Here is a 21419-nt window from a genome sequence, read left to right as displayed (position 1 = left end):
ACAGCTACTGCGTGCTGCTGCCACTGCTCCACCACCGGTTTGCGTAGTCTGTGCCACGCAGCGACAACCAAGTAAAGCTTGTACTGCTTTTCTGCAAGGCTGACAGGAGTGGGCTGTGCGGCTCTGGCGAGAAGTGCTGTCTAGTTTCTGTACTGTAGCGTAGTGTCTCAAGCAGTTTGCATACCCTCTGCAGAGTCTCCTGCCCACTGCAACAGGCTTCAGAATTTCCTCAGACTCCGCTGGATGCATGTGAAACGGGACCTTTTGATTTGTCACGGGCCGCTGCGCTAACTGCCGCTGCAGCGCGAAGCAGAGCCCTTGCGCAGGTCCCAAGTGCCCAGAGACGTGGCTCGTTTCCCCAACAGACAGGGAGCGCAGAGGCTACCCCGCGCCCGTCTGACAGCGGCTGATGTCGGAACGGCCTCTGCGACCGCGCACGGAGCGTAACGAACCACCCCGGACACTCTTGGCCTCCCGGAACCTCGGCTGCCCACCAAGCCCCACCAGCGGCTACAGCGCGCAGGCGCAACGGTCACCGCCCGTCCCTCGGCGCCTGCGCGGTGTTGGAGCGGCGGCGATGAAGGTGGCGGTAGCGGGGTGCTGCCATGGCGCCCTGGACAAGATGTACGAGACGCTGGAACTGCTACAGCGGCGGCATAATGTGCGGCCCGACCTGCTGCTCTGCTGCGGAGACTTTCAGGCCGTGCGCAACGAGGCGGACCTACGCTGCATGGCCGTGCCCGCTAAGTATCGCCATATGGAGACCTTCTACCGGTGAGCGCCTCTCGGCTCGGCCCGGCCTGGCCTGGCCTTGTCCCGCCGGGGCCCGGCCTGGTCCGCTCCGCTGCAGCAGCTGTCATATCTCCGCAGGTACTACTCTGGTGAGAAGAAAGCCCCGGTCCTCACAGTGTTCATCGGCGGGAACCACGAGGCGTCTAACCACCTGCAGGAGCTACCCTACGGGGGGTGGGTGGCTCCCAACATCTACTACCTCGGTAGGATTCCCGCCAGCGTTTTCGCCCCCAGGCTCTTGCCCTTCTTAGGGCACACTCATGAGCAGCCGCTCTCCCGTTTTTCCCTAGGTTATGCGGGCGTGGTGCGGTTCCGCGGCGTGAGGATCGGCGGCATCTCGGGCATCTTCAAGTCTCACGACTACCGAAAAGGTATGGCGAGGTAGAGCGGGTTCGTTGGGACGGGAGCACTGAAGCCGATCGCCTCGGCAACGTCTAGCTGTTGCTCATGCCTGAACCAGCTCTTACACTGGAAATATCTGTTGACTCAACACACGTTTTTCTGGAGGTGGCTGATTACTCGGTAGCTGCCTGGCCACCGCAGTAGGATGCCTTTTGAATGTCGTTGTAGGAACGACCTTGATTTTTCCATGGCAGTGTCCTCCTAGCATGCAAGACCATTTAGTTTTCTTTATGAGAAGTGATTAGTTTATAAGTGTGATCTTGTGTAAATATACTGTCCTGAGTTGAGGCTTAATGTCAGTATATCTTGAGATCAATTTCTCATGTTTACATATTAGATATATTCAAGAGCCCTTCCTTGGAAGGGCCTCTATCAGTGAACAGAAATGTCACAAATGATAGCTAGGTATTCAGGTTTTTTCCCAAAGCATAGTTGGAGATTTAGGTGCCTTTTGACAGGGTACACATTTGCACTTCCAGAGTCTCTGGTGCCTGTGGGCAGTTACATGCATGTTTAAGCTGCTGCTAAATCTTTTAAGGTGCAGTTTCAAAGTTGGTGACAGTACTCTTGAAGAAAGACAAAAAAAATCACAGCCTCGGTGTCCCGAGTCAGGAGTTATATCTCCTGCAGTGCTTTGCTGTCCTTCGGTTAACACCTCTTTCTGAATTGTTATTCTGATCATTGACCGGTCCAGGAGGCTTTCTATGTACTCATAACATGTTACATGTATTCTTTGGCAATGACATGTTTGTGTGTATAGCCATGGTGTTAAGAGATGCATATGTGTCATGACTGTACAGCAAACGGCTCTCTCCATGTGTGACTGCACATGGCTGTGCAGCATAGCTGTGGAGGTAAGGGCTGTGGGGAAGTAATGAGGGGTGTTGTCTCACTAGAGAGGTACAAAACCTCATTCAGGAATTAAGTACATAAATCTTTCTGCCAGAAATTTTGTTTCATGCAAGTCCTGGGATTTAAGTATTGGAGTCAAAGTCCTGTTTTTCATTTCTACAACTGAATTACTGTGTTCTCTATATTTATGAAAATAAGACATAGAACAGAAGAAATGCTTCTTCTTGTAGACACGTTTTTACAACATACTTGTCTAGCAGCCTGTTAGCAGCCTGTTGCTGTAAGCTTTGTGTAAAGAGAATACAGTATCTCCTTTGATTGTTGGCACACTTGTGTTTGGGGTTGCTCTAGGTGTCTATGTAACTCCAAGAGGCTAGCTTGCCATCAGTGTCAGGATGTAACTATTGATTCAGGCACCTACTCTTCCCCCCGCCGCCCTCACAATGTTTCAGGCCACTTTGAGTGTCCACCGTACAACCAGCAAACAATTAGAAGCGCTTACCATGTGAGGAATATTGAAGTCTTCAAACTCAAGCAGGTTAGTGAAAATGTTCATCTTTTTCATTTAAACAGTAGTAAATAATAGTCATTAACTTAGAAGTGAGATGTTAAAGTTACTTTGTAGGCTATTGATGACAAATCTTGCCAACAATTCCCAGCTGATTAGGACACCATTTTATGTTGTGTGTTATTCTACCATTGTTCCTGCTGAATGTCTCCAATGCTTTTGTGTAGCACTGCAAATTTGATCTGAATCAGGCACTGGCAGGAGTGGTTGTGGGGGTGTGGTGTGTGTTGGGTTGGGTTTTTTGTTGTTTTTTTTTTTTCTCTCCTTCCCCTTTTCCTCCTGTGGCCAAAATATTTTTTAGTCTAGGGCAAGAAATTCAGAGGACAGAGTAGTTTTATTTTTGAGCTCTTGTGTACTCCCTGCTTGGTCACGAGGGCTAATCCATTTGGCGCAGGATATGGTGTCACACTAAGTGTCTTGTGGATGATTATTTAGGTTGCAGTTGCATGCTCAAGTGTTCAGTGGATACAGGGATGCTGAACACAGGATAAGAGTTTGCTGTAATTGTAAAGCATTTGATGTGTTTCACTGTAAGTTTCTTTTTATTTGGGTTTCAGCTAGAAGTATGTTCTGATGCAGCTGATGGAAATGTTCTGAATATTGACCCAAGGCATGCTTAAGACATTGATTAGGCTTCTTTGAGGAAGAATACTGTGTTTATTTTTAGAAATTTTGGGGGAAGAAGAAGCCTTAGAGAACTTCTGAGTAGCTGTATTTTTGAAGAGTTATCTTCTGAGTGCCTGATGCTTACTGTGATAATACAGTCTCTCTTATAAGGCAGTATATATGAAATACAGCTGACTGTCCCCAAAAAGTATAGTACAAAATGGAGACTGGAGTCCTTTGGCAACTTTGAATGCCACCTGAAAGACAGGGCTTGGTGCTGTACCTGCTTGCTTTGAAAGTGAGGGTGTTGGTTGCAGCTAACTCTGTTGATGTGAGAGAGAACATGTTACAGACATTCTGTCTTGTGCTATGTATTTTTGAAACTTGTGTATTATGTCTTTTATTTATACTCTATGCATTTTGGCTTGATAGTTAAAGCGTCCGATCGATATATTTATGTCACATGATTGGCCAAGGAGCATATATCACTATGGAAACAAGAAACAGCTGCTGAAAATGAAATCCTTCTTTCGTCAAGAAGTGGAGAGCAACACATTAGGAAGTCCTGCAGCTTCAGAGCTTCTGCACCATCTGAAACCCGCCTACTGGTTCTCGGCACATCTTCATGTTAAATTTGCGGCTTTTATGCAACACCAGGTAAAGAGAGGGGGTGGGAAATCAAGGAGGTCTGTGTACAAGCACATCTTAAAATTCCAAGGCAGGTAATTGTGTCCAGAGAAGCAGTTTCTTAATGTTTTTGCTTCGTTACTAAAACTCAGTTTAAACCACAAAACATTAAGTGGTGTTAAGGCTACTAGCTTGTGTAAAGTAAAGAGATGTTCTAGATCAGTGGTGTAGCTACCTGATCTTCAGGGTAAGTGTGAAATAGCTAACATTGCACTTGAAGCTCCTTAAAAAGCACTCTGCTTCCCACTTCAGTGGGGAGAAAGACAACTTCAAGGTGATGGAGAAGTGACTGAAGCTAGTGGTTATCTGGGGATAGGAGGATGCCTGTAATAAAGCTTGGCAGATGAAGCTGCCTGGTTGCCTGTCAGTTGAAACTTCTCTTGGTTTGTGTTGAGGCAAAACCCTGTCCCTGTTGGTTAAAACTTCTCTTTGAGTTATTCCTGAAAGTGGTCTGACAAGCTGTTCCTATTTACAAGTTACTTAGCTGTTAAAGTAAACTCTAGACCTTCTGGGTTCACAGGTTTGTTTCCAGTTGTGGGAAAATACTTCTTTTCTCTTCAAGGCTAGCTGTGCTTAGCTGCCTTGGTTAAGCATGAACTGTGGCTCTTTATCTTGCTGTCATCTGCATCAAGCTTCTTGGAGTCATAGACTAAAATCATCAAATAATTTCAGTTGGAAAAGATCTTTAAGATCATTAAGTCCAGCCATTACCTAACTCCATCAAGTCTGGGACTAAACAATGGCCCTCAGCACCACATCTGTGCCTTTTCTAAACACCTTCAGGAATGGGGATAAACTAGCCTGTTCCAATATTTGATAACCCTTTCAGGGAAGAGGTTTCTTCTAATCTCCAACCTGTATCTCCCTTGCTGCATCTGGGGAGAAGAGACCAATTGCTGTGTGCTCCAACCTCCTTTCATGGAGTTGTAGAGAGCCAGGTCTTCCCTTAGCCTCCTTTTCTCCAAACTAAATAATCCCAGTTCCTTCAGCTGCTTCTCACCAGGCCTGTTCTCCAGACTCTTCATCAGCTTCGTTGCTTTTTGAACCTGCTTCAGGACCTCAAGTGTTTTTCTTGTAGTGAGGGCCCCAAAACTGAACACAGTACTTGGGGTGTAAGACTCTTGTTAGAATTCTAGTCAAGTCTGTCTTTCTCTTTGTCCTTCCATCCCTTTCTTATAATCGTATAATTTCATATTCCAGGAAGTTGTTTTTCTGTGGAAATGATGCCTTTAAATCTTTTCTGTATAATTTTAGAATGGTCAGATTTCATAAAAATGCTGATGTTGTGTTAACACTTGATTTTTCTAGACAAACTCCAAAGAAGAGCTACCAAAAGCAACAAAGTTTTTGGCTCTGGATAAATGCTTGCCACACAGAGACTTCCTGCAGGTAATGACCATGTGCAGTGGGTTTTCAGTCTGCTAGTACTTCACTTGGAGGGAGTTTTAAGTGCTGTGCTTAGATATAAGTCGATGAATAGTTGTAATAAATGGAGGAATTGGAAAGAAACTAGGTAAAGTGCAAGTATGGAATGGTCTTTAATACTGTCCTGGAATAAGCAGACCTTGTGTTCTGTCATGCAGGCCCAGTGTTTGCTTACTCCTACAATTCCACCCTAGAACAAGTACTTGACTTAATTGGAGGAGCAGCTCTACTTTAACCTGAACTGAATCTCCTCTTGTGGTTTTTGTTGGTTGATTTTTGGTTTGGTTTGGTTTTCCACACCCCCCCCCCCCCAAATGTCAAATCTAAGAAGGAAGCCCAAGATCTTAAGGATCTTCTTGCACATTTTAGTTTGCATCTGCAAGTGCCTCTGTATTAATTAATTTGGACAGAATTGAGTCCTAAATGGAGTACCCTAATTTCCTTTCAGTATTGTGAAATCCAGCAGGAACTCGTGTGATTTCCTAGAAGAATGGCTCAGCTTCTTTTTGTTTGGCTAGGAAGGGCAGTGGACAATTAGGTCTAGGCTGTGGAAATTTTTGATACAAGTGCCAAAATGATTTGCCATGAGTAAACCTGTATCCATGTCTCTGGCCTGTGTATGCTGTCTGGGCTGCTATCTCTAAAATCTTAAAGGGGTCAATCTAAAATCCTTTGCTATGAGAGAGAGCTGCTGACAACATGTTCTTCAAATGCACTCAAGTGTTTTAGTTGTCTTACTTTAAAGTAGCTTTTATTTGTCAACTTAAGGGAAGATGATCCATTATCTATCCTTTAGATGTATGGTGGGATCCATCTGCCTTAGTAGCTACCTGTGAAGACGAGAGAGTATGAGGATGGGCTTTTGCTATACAAAGGTATACTGGGGTGCTAGTCCAGACATAAAATCCTGTGACCACACAGATCTGGAGTAGTACTGCCTTCAGCAGGGTAGTGATCCATGTTTGTGTAGCTATAGTTTAAAACGCACCCTTTTAATTCTCCTTCAAAACTACCTTGAAAGATTGAATTACTTGATCGATTATTTAAAGCCAGACAGAGACTTACTAGTGCAGTTTGGCTAAACAGAATGGTTATGTTTTGGTTAACGTCACTGAAAAGATAGTGGTTTAGGTTTCAATTTGTTGGCTGCTGAAATAGTTTGAGAACATTTCATGTTGATTTAGTTGCTGTGTGAAGACTGCATGTTTATGCACCAGAATAACTGTTGCTATCAATTCTCCATCTATTTCTGCTTGGAAGGGGGTGTGAATTTAGGAGTAGGTGAATCCTCATTTCTAAGTTCTGCAGCTGTCCAGTAGCTGGCAGTAGGGAGAAGGATATGACACTTTCTAATGGCTGCAAGCTAAAATACAGAATTTGTTGATTGTCCTTTCTTACTGTTTTATTGCTATAAACTTTCATGTAGGGCTAACTTGAGAGGGCTTGAGATTACTAACTAGCTCAGTGTACTTGAAACTTAATTAAAATGCTGTACCCTGTGAGTAAGACGTCAAACTTCTGATCAGTTTCTATGTGTCAAGAGAAATAACTTGCTTCACATGTTGTGGTGGTGTTTTGTTTTGTTTTTTTTAAACAGATAGTAGACATAGAGCATGATCCTAGTGCAGGTGACTCGCTGGAGTATGATGCTGAGTGGATTGCAGTTCTCAAGGCCACCAACAGCCTTGTTAATGTGACTCAAAGCTCCTGGAACATGCCTGAGAAGAATGGCCTCCATGCAAGGTAAGTTGCATGCAAAACAAGAGGGGAAAGCATGGGTTTGCTGGGATGGCAGTAAACATATCTTAGTTGGGTTTCTCTGCTCTGAATTCTATAATGCCTGTAGGACTTCTTAAATATCTTGGAAAACAAAGGGGATGGTGATAAGAGCTGTACTCTAGACCATACACCTTTACTGGTCTACACAGGCAGGCAGACTTCACTACTACCTTCTGAGATGCAAAAGATACATGATGGCCGATCCTTCTGCCAGGTGCACTGGGATTGAAGGTCAGGCTGGATTATGGTAGTGGGTGAATGTTTATTGTGTAAGTTCATGTAATGCACAAATCATTGGTGAGTAGAGGGGAACCTCAGTATTGACCAAAGGCAATATAATTTCCTGACAAATCCTTTGAGAAGTTAGGTTTCTCTTGTAAGATGAGCTTGTTATCCATCTTTAAAAGTTTCTTTGCACTGGGAACTGGCAATACTTTTTGCTTAGCTGCACTTTAAATCTTTATACTTTTATTTAGGTGGGATTACAGTGTGACAGAAGAAGCCATTAAAGAGGTGCTAGAAGAGCTGAATCATAATCTCCAAATTCCTTGTAACTTCACCCTATCAGCTGCTTGTTATGATCCCAGCAAGCCCCAAAAAAACATGCAACCAGTTCATACCATCAATCCTCAGACTACAGAATTTTGTGCCCAGTTTGGCCTCACTGACATAAATGCCAGGATCCAGCAAGCTAAAGAAGAGGGCTCAGTACGAGGTGAATATGAAGAGGATGAGGAAGAAGAGGAGATGGACAGTACAGGGTCAGCAGAGGAACCCAGTGACTATAATACAGATAATTCTGGACTTTCATCCATTAATCCAGATGAAATATTGCTGGATGAAGAAGGTGGTGATGAAGACTTGAGTACATGCTCTGTAGATCCTTCCCCTGATCATCCTCCTGACTTTCCTGCAAGTTTTTCTGATATCCGGATCATGCCAGATTCCATGGTGGTGTCATCTGATGATGCTATGGATTCCACTAATGAGGAACTGGAGAGATCTGGTGAGAGTAAGCAAGTAGAAGAGAAGAGCTTAAATGAGAGACCATTAAAGCGCGTGGGTGGTAATGAAAATGGAAACAGTGGCATTAAAATTAAGAGGAGGAATCAAGCTATATATGCTACAGAGGATGAAGATAAACCAGAGTAATATTTCATGTGATGTGTATATATAAGTTCTCTCTGTATCTTTTTAAGGGAAGGTGCTGAGAATTGTGGTGGACTGCTCATGCTTTTAATGTTACTTGATCTTACTCTTGTTACTTTCTTAAGCTGAAGAGCCTGTATGTTCCTCTCACTGGGAGGAAGATTTATTTGGATTGAGCATCAAAATCAGAAGCAGACTCTTCCAAGGAAGTACTTTGTCAGAGGATTTAAAGTTCATATATACTCAGTTATTTTGCTTCAGTTCTTGCTTATCAAAGCCTGTGCTGCTAGACAAGATTCACCCTGCTTGTTTAACAAAAGAACTCTTAAACTGTCATCCAAGTCAAAGTGAGAAGATGTCTGACTCAAAAAGACCAAATTATTTGATTTTATTGCTTTTGTCTTGTTTTATACTGAACTTTTAATACAAAGTAGGATATGCAATAACTGTGAACTAAACTTGAAAATAGAATTCCCATGGAAACAAAACAGCAGTAGAAGAATTGGTGTGTGTTGGTTTGTGTGTTGTTTGTTTTTTCTGATGATGTTTGTGCCATACAAAAACTGCATAGTCATAGACAAAACAATGTGTATTGTCCAGTGCTGGCTTTTAATTACAGCTTTCATAGGGAACCAAGTCTCTTCATCTGAAGCATGACAGTTTTATGAGGCCTGTTGAAGTGTGCATCTCATTTGTGCACTGTTCCCTAAAATTTGAGAACCGTGTAGTAAAATTTCAAGTGTAGGTAGGTAGGATGAACAGCTTCATAAATGTGGACATCATTACTAGGCTGTTTTGTGTTTCCATATGAGGTGGTTGATGCTTTAAATTGCTTGAGACAACAATGCCTACTATTATGATTAGGCTAAGTTTTCACCTGTCACTTGAGTAGTGTGTAACTTGATGAATTCTTACAACTGGATTTGGAAATCTACAAGGTAGCTTCAGCTGTAAGTTCAGCTGAAGGAGAACAGGAATTGCCAGAATATAGATCATCCTGGAAGTTTTCTTGGTTTGCTTAAGTTTGCCCTGAAATATTAGCACACAAATTACACTCTGGCCCAAAAGCCTGTGGGGACAACCAAACTTCCTTGAGTATTTTCAAGAGCTGTAGCACGTGCCATTAGACTCTTCAGTCTTACAGTCAAGTTCTGTTGGTATTCTGCGCTGAACTTCAGGAGTCCAGACGAAGTGGGACATCTCATCATTGAACTTTACGAGCAGAGGTAGCTCCTCTGCTCTTTTACTCTAAATCACAGGCACTGTAAAGAAGAAAGGCGGATACTGGAGCCATGAGTGAAATGGATTGGCGAGTGTTATGTATCAGGGAAACACTTTTAAGGTCAAGGCTTTTTGTCTTTAAAACCAATTCCACATTCTGGGATGCATCTTTGTTCCTCTCAGCAGTTCAGTATGAAAGCCAAGTGTATATAAGTATTCAAGTGGTGGAAATGGCAAAAATAATACTCTCTATGGTTATGATTAACAGCTTTATAGTGGTGGGTTGATGCCATTAACATCTGTTTTTATTTTTTCTGGAGGACACTATCTTGTTACCAAGCTATTAGATGGGACCTCTTAAAACCTGCTTCTGTATCTCTGTTTGCTTATCTGTCAGAACACCCACCAGAGAGAGCTGTGGTATCAAGCGATGAAAAATGAGACGTGTTTGGTGTGAGCTTCAGGTTGTCTGAAGTAGCTGTGAACTGTCAGCTGAATTACTAAAGGTAGTTGAGTTTTGTGGGTTCTTAGGACCAGTCTGCAGGCCTTTTTTAAAAAAGGAAGTTTTAAAGTCAGAGTAGTTTTTTTACTTTTTAAGCTTTCATTAGAAACATCTGGAAAATGTTTGTCAGACCCTCACTTGTGGCACCATCCCAAAGCATATTTATTGTGCTTCTGCAATATCTGACAGCTAGCAAAGCTGCATTTACTTCCCAGGAGCAAAAGGTGACAGTGTGAACCCTGATGAGGCATCAAGAGGTAAAGAAACAAGAACTTGTTAATGGAAGAAACTTTTATCAGCAAACCATGAAGATGCAAAACTGTTGCAAGTTTCATTCCCAAGAAATAAACACTACTCTCTGACATAATACTGAAACATCCCCCTGCCTTGAGGGCAGAAGCTCCTTACCTACAAGTAAGAACAAGTGCTATCAATTTTTATTGATACTGTTGATTTAATTGAAGATAAGCTGTAAAGCATCAAGTAGTAGGAGGCTGTGCTTAAACCAGTTTGGTGCTAAGAAACTGTCACAGAATGGTAGGGGTTGGAAAGGACCTCTCAGAATTATCTAGTTCTATCCCCTAGGTTTAAATCGGGATTACTCAGCACGGGTTGCACAGGAATACGGCCAGGCACGTTTGGAATCTCTCCAGCGAAGGAGACTCCACCACCTCTTGGAGCAGCTTGCTGCTGTGCTCTCATTCTCAAATTTTTCCCTTATATTTAAGTGAAAACTTCTGGGTTCAGGATTGTGTCTGCTGTCACTGGACACCACTGAGAAGAGCTGAGAGTCATCCTGTTGACCTCCACCCTTTAGCGAATGATCAGCATTGATACAATCCTCTCTCAGCTCTTTTCAAGGTTCAATAGCCCCAGGTCTCTCTGCCTTTCTCTTGAGAGATGTTCCAGTCAGATGAAGTCAGTTACCCACCCAATTCTACATTCGCCGTCTTCCCCGAGGGCTCAACGGAGTGTTCTGAGAGGAGAACTGAAGGAAGTGGCAACGTCAGTCATCTGCGGGTGCACCGTCAGCCTTCTCCCGCCCCCCAGCAGGCCGAGGGCCGGGGCACGGCGCAGGCAGCGCTCCGTACACGCAGACAGGCGCACCGGACGCAGGCCCGCACCTGTCCCGCGCCTGCGCACACAGCACCGGGCCGGGTGGCAGCGGGAGGCGCAGGCGGGCCCGCCCCGCGGATCGCTGTGGTGGGGAGGCAGAAGGGCGCCTGCGCCTTGGGCGGTGCGCCTGACGGAAGGTAGCGGGGTTTCGGCGTCGGCCGATTCGCTGGGCGCGAAGCCGCCACCCCCCCCTTCTCTCCTCTTCCCTCCCCGCCCGGCAGCGCAGCGCTTCGCGATGAGGCCGTGCCCACCGGCGGCGGCGGCGAGGCGAGCGTGAGATCGCCGCCGCCGGAGCTGGTGCTGCGTCCGCCAAGATGGCGTGTGTGCTGGAGGCGCCGCTCCGCATGAGCGTCCTCTCGGTGAGTGCCGCTGGGCCCTGTGCCGCCGCCGCCCGTCAGCGCGGACGCCGCGGGGAGGGCGTCCGCCCGCCCGCTTGCTACTGGGCTCGGCCTGACCTTGGCCTTCGCGGCGGGCCCCCAGCACCTGCCGGGCCCCTTTGTGTGGTGGCCCCGGGGCCGGGAGCGGGCCTGATGGGCTCTGTGGTGGGCCGCAGGGGTGACATGGGCGTCGACAGCGCGCTCGGTCCCTTGTGCGCCCCGCGTCGCAACTTCATGCTAGCAGGGCGGAAATCTCTTCCAAGCGGTGTTCCCCTCGTTGCTGAGGAGTACGTTACTATTTTTATTACGGGTACTGTCTACTCCGAATGTAATTTTACCTGCTGACACGACTTAACACACTTCAGCTGCTCTTTGAATGTTTTTGGTCCCTCCGAAACTCCTGCTCAGCGGGAAGAGGGCTCGCTGACGTTATTTGGAGTGGTACCGAGCAGGCTGCAAGCAGAGGTAGGGACGGTCTCTCAGAGGTGTAGCGGGCTTCCAGCCTGTGGTGTTTCGGTGGCGAAGCGCTGATCTTCTAACAGCTTTTTGGAATCTCCCGGCACGGCCTTGTTGGCTTTTGCTGCAGGGAGGAGGCTGATGTGTTGCATCTGTGGGCAGGGCGCTGGCCTTGCGGAAGGGGGTCTGACAACTCTGACTGGTATCCTTTCCTTTGGGGACAGCTGAGAGCGTGTAGGCCAGCTAGTGCTGGTTGCTGTCCTGCTGCTCCCTGGAGTTGTGAGCTGAGAGTAACAGTGCAAAAGGTACGGTGTGGATACTGCTGGAAAGAGCCATGGTTTTGGACTTTCCCCCTTGTTTTTCCTTAAAATGTCTTAGTAGGTAAGAGAAGTGTGTAACTGATGGTATTGATGAATTATTTTTGGAGACTACCTGAAAAACTTGTTTGTTTAGATATGAATGTCCTCCTACGTATCACAAACCTTATAGCTGATAAGGTGAAAGCCAGGATAGTTTAGAAACAAAGTGGTAAGATCTCTGAAGTCCAGAAGGCCTTGGATGTAAATACATAAATTTGGTACATGAAAATCTGTTGGCTGAAATCGTTTCTTTCCCATTATAGGGGGAAAGCTTATTTGTAGAACTTATTTGGCATCATTTAATAGTATTCCTGGAGACAAAGGAGTCTCGCTGCCTCTAGATGATTCTTCTCTCGGAGTTGTGTGAGACCACAGGCAAGAAGCTGCAGATGCTTCTGACATCTGGGTGGGGAAGCAGAAGTAGATTCATCCCAAGAATAGATACTTGAAAAACGAAGGAATTAAAACCTCCTCCTTGCTAGCTTCTTTCAAGGAAAACTCATAAGGATAAAATGGGAAAAACCTAATAAAAAGTTGAGCTGGCAAAAAAAAACCCAACCAACAACAAAAAAAGTGAGATAATTGAAACACACCCTGGCATGTGTTCATGAGAACCTGGAGGGAAAATTCCCTTCCTCTTTCCCACCCTTGTTTTTTGGAATGCTTGCCATCTCCATCTTTGGATCTTCTCAAAGGGAATAACAAATAATTGGTGCATAGATGTTTAGCTTGCAAGCATGGTCCTGTTGCTGAGAGTTCACTTTGTCTTATAAAACAGTTCTGGGAATATTATGAAGGATGTGTGCTTTTGAACCTGTTGAAGTTGTGTGGGACTGTCTTTGAAATGTGTAGATATGATAAAGTTACAGAAAAATATCTTCCTACAATCTTCCTTATTTTTGAGACCTTGTTTGTGGAGGTGCTCCTTGAGGAACAGTAACTGCCCTTAAACTTCCTCTCAGGCATTCCTGTTTTTCTTACGTAGTAACTGAATATAACAGAACTGGATTTTAAGGCAGTGGTGACAACTGAAGTAGACCCTTTTGTATGCCCTGTTAACTTGCTTTGATTTGTAATGTTTTACCTACATTTAGCATCATCTTTAAATTACAGTTGAACACAGGGTTAATTCATTGTGTGGATGTTGCCCAACAGTAACATCCTACACATTTAATTATGATTCTGTGGTTTTGCTGCTATCTTGCCTGATAGATTTGGTAGACTTTCTGTAGTGTTAGCCATTCCTGTTTGTCTGCCATTAAATGAATGGAATATAAACTCTTACCAATCCCTTTTTCTTCTCTCCACAGGAGGTAACGGCGAGTAGCCGCCACTATGTTGATAGATTATTTGACCTCGATCCTCAGAAAGTCCTGCAAGGTGTCATGTAAGTCATCTGAGACACACTTGGGCTGTTGGTTGGATTCCACTGGAGTTGTTATGTCCAGGGCAAGAAGCTTTTGCCTATCTTCCTTTTTCCTTCCCCCCTCCTTTTTTTTAATTTCTTTTTAAAATCTGATTGGAAAATGTTCCTGCAAAGGTGGCAGTGTTGTTTTAGCAGACTATGACTCTGTAGTGTGTAATGCAGCCTCCCAGTTACCAGAAACAAGCTTAAACATTCTGTGAGCATTCACATTTTTTGGATTAATTTCTTCCTTTTGGCCACCTTTTGCTCTTCTAGGTCTGCTGAGACTCTTTTCTCTTACTCCACTGCTAAGCCAGTGTACCTGTCTCTTTTTCCCCTGCTGCTCTGCCTGAGGGTTGGCTTTCTTTTTTTTGTTTTAACACATGGCTTCTGTCTCTATGATGGGAACTGTAAGCTGAAAGAAAATGCTTCCACAGAAGTTAGTTTGGATGCAAATTATATTTGAGTACTTCTGTTGCATGCCAGTGGTACAGGATAATGACTGAAAGAGTGAGTAGAGGACTTGTCCTGCCGAATCGGTAGTAAAAATGGTGCAAAGGTCTGGTTTTCTTGCTCTCTTTGGGCTATCAGCTTTTTGTTATAACCACACAGCAACATGGCCAACAAGTCCTTGCCCAAGATTGGCTTTTGGTAGCTAAAGCACACCTTTTCAGGCAACTTACTGACAGAAGGTATCCAGAGGGAGCATATCGAAGTTAGTTTCCCTTTGAAGTACATGAAAAACACAACATATGTTAAGCGTCCCAGAAACTTTATTGGTTGAGTTACTCCTTTACTTCTATAAAAACTTCTGGTGTACCTCTGTGACTATGTACAGGTTCTTAACTCTTCCCTGTAGGAGAGTCTTGTTTGGCTTCTGCCCCTTGGCCACCTTAGTTCACTACTCAGAAAGGATGGTGTGATGATCTTGGGGCAAGGATATGTCTCATCCTTGAGTGGGTTGACTGAGCCCCTCTTTTCTCCTTGGCAGATGCTCTGAGCCCTGGGTGGCCCTCCCTCCCTGCTCTCCTTTCTTTCCAAAGGACTGGAACCCACAACCCTTGGTAATCCCTTCCCTGTCTTTTGAGGTGCTATTTATATCTTTTGAAGTATAACTGATTTCCCAGAAACAAAAGTTGTAGGTAGTATCTTTGTCTGGGCTAACATCTGAAAATCTTCATCTTGTCCTTGGATGTCAGTGGATTCTATGCTGAGATGCTTTTCTTGCATTTAAAAGCAAGAAAGTACTGATTTGTTTTACAGTAGCTTTGAAAAGGCAGAATTGGATGGTAAGCCCCATATTTGTGACGCTCTGGTTAAAATCCTGAGAATACCTCCTTCCTGACATGCAGTAAATCCAGTGTGGTAGGTTTGTTATTATCTGAGTCCTGGTGGATGGGTGTAAAACAGTCCCATTTAGAAGAGCACATATATATATGTGTGTGTGTGTGTGTGAGAGAATGGAATTTAGAGCAGTCTGTATACAAAAAAAAAGTCTGTCCAACATTCTCCTTGTTCAGAAAAACACTACTGCTTTGCCCTTCTTCCTTTGACTTTAAGGTATCTGAAGAGATACTGAAGATGGAGTGAACTGATATTTGGGGTGAAATAGCAGAGGATCAAAGTTCTACCGGAAGTGCCTCTCAGAAGCTTTACCAGATATTCTGCATACTTTGCTGAAAATCTTTGGTTTCTAAGATGTCCTGTTTTGTGCTTTCTTTTTTTTTTTTTTTTCCCCCCTGCATCTTGGCTGAAAATTCTGATGACCTAGATTTTTATTTTGATTGATGGAACTGTATGAATATCAAGCATCAGAAAATAGGCTGTCTTCAGGGGCTTTGTTTCTTCAGATTGTTTTCAGTGACAATAGTTCTGTTCTTCGTATGCTATTAAAGACACTTGAATGAATAACTTGGGTTTGGGGCTTTTTTAAAGTGCATCCTTGTAATGAAAACCAACAAAATTTTTATGAAAACCTCTGAGGTTTGATAAAGGTAAAAGATAGCTAAATTCTTCTTGAACATGAAATCATACCAGTCCAGTTGCAATGTTGTAACTTGAAAAAGCTTTTAATTACATATTCTGACATTATTTAAATGAATAAATCTCTGGTTGTTTTCTGTGAATTGTCAGAGAGCTTGTACTCAGACTATTCTTTTGTCCAGAGAGTGAAGTCTTACCTGGCTAAGAGCTTTGTCTTCTTCCTCTTCATGGGAAAACCAATCAGCCATTTCCCTTTTGCCTGGTACTGCTGTTGAGATTCTTACAAGGATGACTGATGCCTTTTATGTTACCTGATAGCAAACTCTGAAGTGTGCAAGGCCCGCACCTTCACACCTAGGTCTGTATGGCAGTGTATGTATTTATCTTTTTGTTTACTGTCTTCCTAAGGGAACAAGCTTAATAGAGCAGTTCCCTTTTGTAAGCTTAAACTCTGCACTGTAGCCATACTTACGCTTGAGAGGTCTTGCAAGTTTGCTTTGTGTCTACTTGGGGGGCTCCCTGAACCTTTCATCTTCTATGTTCAAATTTTGTCAGAGATGCTTCAGTTGCATTCTGCAAGGTCAGCACTGATGCCAAGTATGCATCTATTGAATCTGTTCACTATTGACAATACACAGACTACCTTAATCAGATGTTGTATGGGGTTAAATACTGTGTTCTCTCAGAAGCTCTCTTAAATGTTTTGATGTTATTGGAAGAAAAGCAGAACTGTAAATTCCTGCCTTGCTATAGGAGCTTCATTTGTCCCAAGGTGGTTGCTACAACGTTTTCCTGTGCTTTTCAGTGTGACAGGATTTTATTTTTTTTTCTAAACACTTCTGGGTGGTGATTCTTAGACTACCTTTGGCTTTTTGCTCACCTTTAAGCTCAAGACCTCATTGTTCAGATATGCGCCTGATACCTACGTTTATCCTCTGTTTCCTGGTTAGGAGCTCTTTGAGAGACATTTTGTCCTGCTTCCATTTAGCATGGTGCCTTGAAAGAGGCAATCTATCATTGTATTGGGAGCTATGTAATTCCATCTCAAGGACTAGTTTTGAAAGCAGCCTTCTTTCTGACAAATCTGGCTTGCTTATGGTCCCAACTGTTTCTCATCAGCCTGATCTTTAGCAGTCAGAGGGTGTCATCTCATAAAGCTTGTAAATAAGCATTTTTGTGGTGCACTAAGAATTCCTATGCTGCTGCTGTTTCTGTCCTTCGTGGATGTGCTTGTCCAGGCAGCTGGAGTTACTGGGCAAGCATTTTCCAGGCTTGTGTGAGTATTTATGTCTCAGGGAAATGAAAGAAACATCCTATATAAGTGGTACTTGGTACTGAAGAACTAATTTCACAGTGTATGTCTGTAGTGCCTTCCTTTTTCTCAGGGACTGTGTAGTGTTGTGGTGGGAATGCTAGTATAGATCTATGCAGTATATTTGAGTTTTATATGCTCTCTGCACAGTATGATTTTGAGTGTTTTAGAATTGCTGTTGTTGATAAGGAAAGTATGATAGTTGCCATATGGACAAGAACTTGCAGACCACTTTGAATTGGACAGGTTTTAAGGATCCACAAGGACTTATACTAGCAGTGCTGCAGTGGTTAGGCTCAGTGTTTTGAAGACTCTGAAATGGGCATCTTAGTACTACCAAGGTACTGGCCTACCTTTGTGGTAGGTTATTTGGTGCAGGGTTAGGTGTGTGTTCAAAACTCCTCTAAGGGTCGGTAGACTTGTACTTGCATTTGGCTGAAGATGTGTTGTATTTCCTGCTGCTTTCTGCCTTCTTCAAACAGAAGATAAGCAGAAGATACTCAAAAACCACAAAAACTCCTCCCTTACTTTATGTAGCAACACTATTTTTGTGGAACCTATCTTGTATCTCTCTTGTGGTTGATTGCTTGGATGTTAATTTGGAACAACTCAATGTGTTTTACACCCAGCTTGCTTTCTTTGTGTGTTCTTGGATTTGGAAAAAAATGTTCCAGGCATGTGTTGTATTTCTCAGCTATGGCAATTGGGATGAGAGCATCAGTGCAGTCTTCCACACACATCTGCAGGGATAGCTCTATGAAATATAAGAGGCAGTTTCATGAAGTGAGAAGAGAAGAGATTCCTATCTCGCGTCTAATAGAGAAACAGGTACCCCATTCAGAGAGTTATGAAGAGGGCACTTTGGCCTCTTGTTCTTCATTGTCTAATAAGCAAACCTTCTTTAAGACTAAATGAAAAACAGCATTTGTTTTCACATGGTGAATCCCAAACGTGTGTAACCACATTGCCAGTCTCTCTCAGAGCCTAAGGTTTCTACAGGCACCATGTCTTCTCCTTTGTATATTCACTTGCTTGAGTTTTCATCAGAATGGCCCTGTGGAAATGGAAGTCCTTAGAGGCTTGTTCCTGTCTTATTCTGCCTCTGTATGGTTTTGATCAATCCTGTTATCTCCTAGACAGTACTCTGTAGTAAATGTGTAGTTTCAGAAGCAGTAGGGAACTTTGAAGTCTAGTTGGCAAAGAAAAAATGGTGGATTTTTTTTTAAGTGGTTTGGTTTTGTGTTGTTTTTTTCCCCAGTGTCATTTATATGTTGAGGGAAGAGGCTTCTGAGTCTCTTCTGTTGATACTTTGTGAACTGCAGGATAGGCTCTTTGTGGCCTGGAAATAAAAGCTTGTTCTTTAGGTTGCAGAATCTGAGGAAAAATGGAGCAGGTCTATCTGATGCTGAGAGGGTTCTAGGAGCACTGTTCTATTTGTGTATTTCTTCCTTGCAAGAGGTAAATTGAGGAATCTTAACAGCTAGGCAACCTTGTCAGAGTGATAGAATATGACATCAGAAGGCCTCAGACATAATTTGAGAATTGAGTAGTGCTCTGTGAAGAGTGGTTTTATTATAATAGGTTTTGTAGAGTCAGATATAAGAAGTGTGGATACAGGGGGAAGAGTGGAAGATGCCATAGAAAGAAAGCGTTCTCTTGTCAGACTAAGACTCTTCTGCTTTCTTTATAATGCAGCAAAAAGCACAAATGCATAATACTACCTTTTTTTTTCCTCTCCCCCAAAAATGTTACATATTGTAACTCCTGGTCTAATAATTAGAGGTAGGATAAACTTTAGGTATACCTATAACATTTGGCTAGCTGTCTTCAGCTTTATAGAGCTGTTTAATATTTCAAGCATTCCAGTTGTTACTCTGAGCCTCTGAAAGAGGATTGATGATTAATGAAGCTGTTTCAGTGCTGCCTTTAGGAAGGGCATAAAGACACTTTTCTCCAAAAGTAGTGATGCTATTACTGTGATGTTTTCAGGCTATAAGTAGGATGAAAGAGGGAGAAACAACTTCTGTCAGGCTATGTGATGTAGCTGGAGAAAAATCAAGTGAGTGTTGGTTGCAGAAGTCTTGAGATCTGAGTAAGAATTGACAAACTTTAAGCACAGCTGAATACTCTGAGCTAAGGTCATTTGGAGTTTAGCTTTATTAATGTATTAGACAAATGTAGAGTGGCTGCCCTGTAAAGGAGGGCAAAATGCGGCAGGCAGCTAAGGGCGAAATAGTCATTATGCCCTTTAGGAGTGTGTGTGTGTGTGTGTGTGTGTTATGGAGACTGAACTAGAGACTGAACCCAAGGGATGTGTGCCACAAAACTCGCAATGCTGCTGAGTTTGTGATTTGTCATATTTGGAGTTGGATTTTTGTGGTTCTAAGCTGCAGTTTCAGATTGATCAGAATGAGCACAAGAAAATCCTGGATTTACTTGCTTTCCAAAACAAGCTAATTTTCGGTTTGTAATGTAGACTTATATTCTCTTAGGCTAGCTCCTTGTAAAAGATTGATGTTCCTAGTAACAGTCAAAGGCAGAACTCTGCTTACCAATTAATTTGTGTACCAAATGATTAAACTGATTTTGGTACATATACTGTATTGCCAGTGCTGAACTGATAATGTAGATGTGCTGAGTTTTTTTTAATTTCCATTTTTTACTTTGGGGTTGTAAAGTAGTAGGAAGGCTAGCTGGTGATATCACTTGCTAAAGCATACTTCAAACATGCTTTGCCTGAAATGTCCAGGAACAGCCCAGTAAACGTGTAGACCAAGTGCATTTATCTGTATATAGATTGCAGACTTTCTGTCCGAAGTGAGCACTTAGTAACGCTCATGTGAGAAAGACATAGACATGACTAAAGTATATGGAGGCTGATTACATCATCTTAGCTGATGGATGTTTGGAGATAAAAATCTGCAGCTATACTTTCCTGTTGGAAAGACTTTACATTATAGTAATCTAATGGCTAGTAGATCGGTAAAATGATCAGGTTTTGGTGATCCTTCAGTGATTGCTGGCCTATGCTGTAGGGGACAATGTCATACAGTATTATGAGCTCAGATCTGAGAAGAGCTAAGCAGGTGTTGAAAAGCCATTTTTAAGGTATTTTCCAGTACAGAAATTGAGAGTTCTTAATGTGAATGACTTGTGGTGGACAGCGTTCTTTTGCTTATGAGTGGTGGGCTTAAAATGGTGGGCTACAAAAGTAACTTCGTGAAGAGATGATGAGTGAAAAACAGTGCCAGAGAAGTGTAGTGTTGCATTCTTTGCTTAATGAAATTTCATGTAATTTCTACTTCAACTGTGGGATATATTGCTAAATGCTGAAGGCACTGTTTCATCCTGGGAGGGAGGTAGAGACATTACAAAATAAAGTAACACAGTTCTGTTTGATGGTTTGGGTCATTCACCTGAGTGATGAAGGCTGTTCTTTTCATGTGGTTTGGCTGTTTCAGGATAGCTGTGTAAAAAGTATTCTGGTCATCTGGTATCACAAAGCAGGAGATCTCTGTTTCTCAGAGTTCTGCTGAACTGCAGCTGTTCCCCCACACCTCTTTTTGGATAATTCTTGGCTATTATGATCTAGTTTGTTTAAATAGCAGAGACTGATGCTGAAATGCTGATAATACAGAGCTCTAGCTATGGTTTGGGTGGTTTTGTTTCAGAAGTTTACCTAATGAAAACTAGCTCTATGCCCATCCTCTGCTGACATGAAGCATTTTAAATTTGTGTGTCCTTGAGGTTGAGTAGGCAATTTTTTGTATTGATGAGTGATCTCATTCATTTGTAGCACAATTTTGGGAGTCAGTGCGAAGGATGAGGCAATAAAACAGGCTTGAGAGAGAGGGGTGTGAAAAGCAGCATCTCCTGTTTAGTCAATCAGCCCAGAGATTTGAAGGGAATTTGAATTGAAATGGCAGCCCAAGACATGGAGAGCCTAAGCTGTTAAGCTTAGTATGGAAGACTAGTATGTGAGTTGACTGAGGTGAGCTCATATGGAAGTAAGTATGTGATATTGGAGGTTTCTTCAGCCTGCTACACACATAGCAAGACAAGTACTGAAAACTGGGTTAGTTTCAGGGTAGGAATAAGATAAAAATAATTCTGACTGCAGATGTGGATCACTGACACCACTTTCTATTTAGTAGATTTTTCCTTGGCAACAAAACTTATGGCACGGTAAGTTTCCTCTCCAAAGAAGGTGCTTCAGAGTCAAATGGTTTCCTGAAGCATTATGATATGGACAAGTTGGATTAAATGATCAGTTTTAGTATTATGTGTGTTAAAGTCTGCTGTTCTGCCTAGCTGTAATTATAGCCATATGCTGTTCTTTTGCAGCACTTTGACTGTATCTGGTGTCTGAGAGTGCAGAATTAAGACTGGGAACAACCATGGATTTAAGGTTTCCTTCTTGAAATGCAG

At 43.1% G+C, this 21419-nt stretch overlaps 2 protein-coding genes across 2 annotated transcripts in view; both read left to right on the top strand.

Annotated features, from left to right (window-relative positions):
- Positions 1-551: 551 nt before the first annotated feature.
- Positions 552-9344, top strand: DBR1 (debranching RNA lariats 1). Its single transcript, XM_054166676.1, has 8 exons — positions 552-774; positions 871-995; positions 1083-1163; positions 2499-2584; positions 3653-3877; positions 5216-5296; positions 6930-7075; positions 7588-9344. Exons 1-8 carry the CDS (start codon positions 578-580, stop codon positions 8261-8263), a joined length of 1617 nt encoding a protein of 538 aa, XP_054022651.1. The 5' UTR covers positions 552-577; the 3' UTR covers positions 8264-9344.
- Positions 9345-11278: 1934 nt separating this feature from the next.
- ARMC8 (armadillo repeat containing 8) overlaps positions 11279-21419 on the top strand; it is a 70958-nt gene continuing 60817 nt past the window's right edge. The window contains exons 1-2 of the mRNA XM_054167092.1: positions 11279-11458; positions 13602-13678. Of these exons, the coding sequence (XP_054023067.1) occupies positions 11414-11458; positions 13602-13678 (122 nt within the window). The 5' untranslated portion in view covers positions 11279-11413. The remainder of the gene's footprint in view (positions 11459-13601; positions 13679-21419) is intronic.

Source organism: Dryobates pubescens, chromosome 13 (assembly GCF_014839835.1).
Source record: "Dryobates pubescens isolate bDryPub1 chromosome 13, bDryPub1.pri, whole genome shotgun sequence".
Classification (NCBI taxonomy): domain Eukaryota; kingdom Metazoa; phylum Chordata; class Aves; order Piciformes; family Picidae; genus Dryobates; species Dryobates pubescens.
Note: the sequence above shows the minus strand (reverse complement) of the source record. Positions and strands in the feature narration are given on the sequence as shown.

Bases quoted from the DNA above. Each gene is read 5' to 3' on its own strand.
- DBR1 (XM_054166676.1), top strand. From the start codon at position 578: ATGAAGGTGGCGGTAGCGGGGTGCTGCCATGGCGCCCTGGACAAGATG. The intron at 775-870 runs GTGAGCGCCTCT...ATATCTCCGCAG, and splicing joins CATATGGAGACCTTCTACCG to GTACTACTCTGGTGAGAAGA. The intron at 1,164-2,498 runs GTATGGCGAGGT...ACAATGTTTCAG, and splicing joins GTCTCACGACTACCGAAAAG to GCCACTTTGAGTGTCCACCG.